The sequence below is a fragment of the Helianthus annuus genome, chromosome 3 (assembly GCF_002127325.2).
Source record: "Helianthus annuus cultivar XRQ/B chromosome 3, HanXRQr2.0-SUNRISE, whole genome shotgun sequence".
Lineage (NCBI taxonomy): Eukaryota > Viridiplantae > Streptophyta > Magnoliopsida > Asterales > Asteraceae > Helianthus > Helianthus annuus.
Window position 1 is genome coordinate 77,249,827 of NC_035435.2, and position 2,013 is coordinate 77,251,839.

The 2,013-nt window shown below is 43.7% G+C and overlaps 1 protein-coding gene across 1 annotated transcript; it reads right to left on the minus strand.

The window, feature by feature from the left end:
* Positions 1–479: 479 nt before the first annotated feature.
* On the minus strand, positions 480–872 carry LOC110931460. Its single transcript, XM_022174854.1, has one exon. The coding sequence runs from the start codon at positions 870–872 to the stop codon at positions 480–482; it is 393 nt and encodes a 130-aa protein (XP_022030546.1).
* Between the last annotated feature and the right edge of the window lie 1,141 nt (positions 873–2,013).

Consider the following 2,013-nt stretch of genomic DNA (forward strand, 5'->3'; position numbering starts at 1 on the left):
CAACGGTGAGCGGTACTTATGGCCATAAAGAGCTTCGAACGGTGCGGCTTGAATACTCGTATGGTAGCTGTTATTATAGGAAAACTCAACCAGAGGTAGGTGAGTATCCCAACTGCCACCTAAATCCATCACACATGCACGAAGCATGTCCTCCTGTGTTTGAATAGTTCGTTCGCTCTGACCGTCTGTCTGCGGGTGAAAGGTCGTACTCAGATTCAACTGAGATCCAAAGGTTTCTTGAAAGGATTGCCAAATCCTTGATACAAACCGTCCATCTCTATCAGATATTTTTGAGATAGGCACTCCATGACGTGCTACTACCTCCTTGAGGTAAAGCTCAGCTAGCTTTCCCATGCTATCCTTCTCTCGAATCGGTAGAAAGTGTGCAGACTTTGTCAAGCGGTCACTATCACCCATATCATATCATGTCCTCTAGGAGTCCTGGGTAACTTTGTTATGAAGTCCATAGAAATTTGTTCTCACTTCCACATGGGTATTTCAGGTTGTTGCAAAAAACCTGAAGGTATCTGATATTCGGCCTTAACCTTAGCACAGGTTAGGCATTTCCCAACATAGATAGCAACGTCGCTCTTGAGTTTTGGCCACCAGTAAAAATATTTCAGATCTTGGTACATCTTGTCCGATCCTGGGTGGATCGAGTACCTCGACTTATGAGCTTCGTCAAAAATAACTTCTCTAATACCGCCATAAAGCGGAACCCAAATGCGTCCCATGAAGTATAAGGTTCCTTCCTCATTTGGCACTAACTTCTTCTCCATTCCTTGGAGATATTCTGCCTTAAGGTTTGCTTTCTTAAGAGCTTCTTGCTGTGCGTCACGTATACGTGAAGTGAGATCCGTCTGAATAGTCATTTCTAAAGCTTGAACCCTTATGGGCTTAACCCTTTCCTTTCGACTTAAGGCATCTGCTACTACATTTGCCTTTCCAGGATGATACTTGATCTCACAATCATAATCATTCAGCAACTCAACTCATCGCCGCTGTCGCATATTAAGCTCTTTTTGATCAAATATGTGCTGCAGACGCTTGTGGTCCGTGAAGATAGTACATCAAGTGCCATACAGATAATGTCGCCAAATCTTCAGAGCAACCACCGCGCCTAGCTCCAGATCGTGAGTGGTATAATTCTTCTCATGGACTTTCAGTTGGAGCGAAGCATAAGCAATGACCTTTTGGCGTTGCATGAGCACGCAACCCAATCCTTGTCGCGAAGCGTCGCAATATACCACGAAGTCTTTCGTGCCTTCGGGTAGGCATCGCACAACTTGTTTTGAGCAGTTGAAATGCTTCTTCTTGTTTGTCTCCCCAGTCATACTTCTTGTCCTTCTTAGTAAGGGATGTCAGCGGTTGAGCTATCTTGGAGAAATTCTCGATGAACCTGCGGTAATAGCCCGCTAATCCCAAAAACTGTCGGATCTCAGTCGGCGTCTTGGGAGTTTCCCAGTTCTTTATCGCTTCAATATTTGTGGGATCCACATGAATACCATTCTCATTTACCACATGACCGAGGAAATGTACCTCACGAATCCAGAATTCGCATTTTGAGAACTTTGCGTAGAGCTTTTCCTTCTTTAATAGTTCTAGAATGGCTCTGAGATGTTGCTCGTGCTCTTCCTTTGTCCGTAAATAAATCAGAATATCATCGATAAATACAATCACAAATTTATTGAGATATGGCTTGCATACGTGATTCATCAAATTCATAAACACTGCTGGCGCGTTAGTCAATCCAAATGGCATCACAAGAAACTCGTGGTGTCCATAACGAGTTCTGAATGCGGTCTTCGGTATACTCTCCTCTTGGATCCTCAGCTGATGATAACCTGATCGAAGATCAATCTTTGAGTCGTAGCTCGATCCTTGCAATTGGTCAAATAAATCATCAATCCTCGGCAGTGGATACCGATTCTTGATAGTTAACTTGTTCAGTTCCCGATATTCGATGCCCATTCAAAAGCTACCATCCTTCTTCTTAACGAACAACACTGGAGC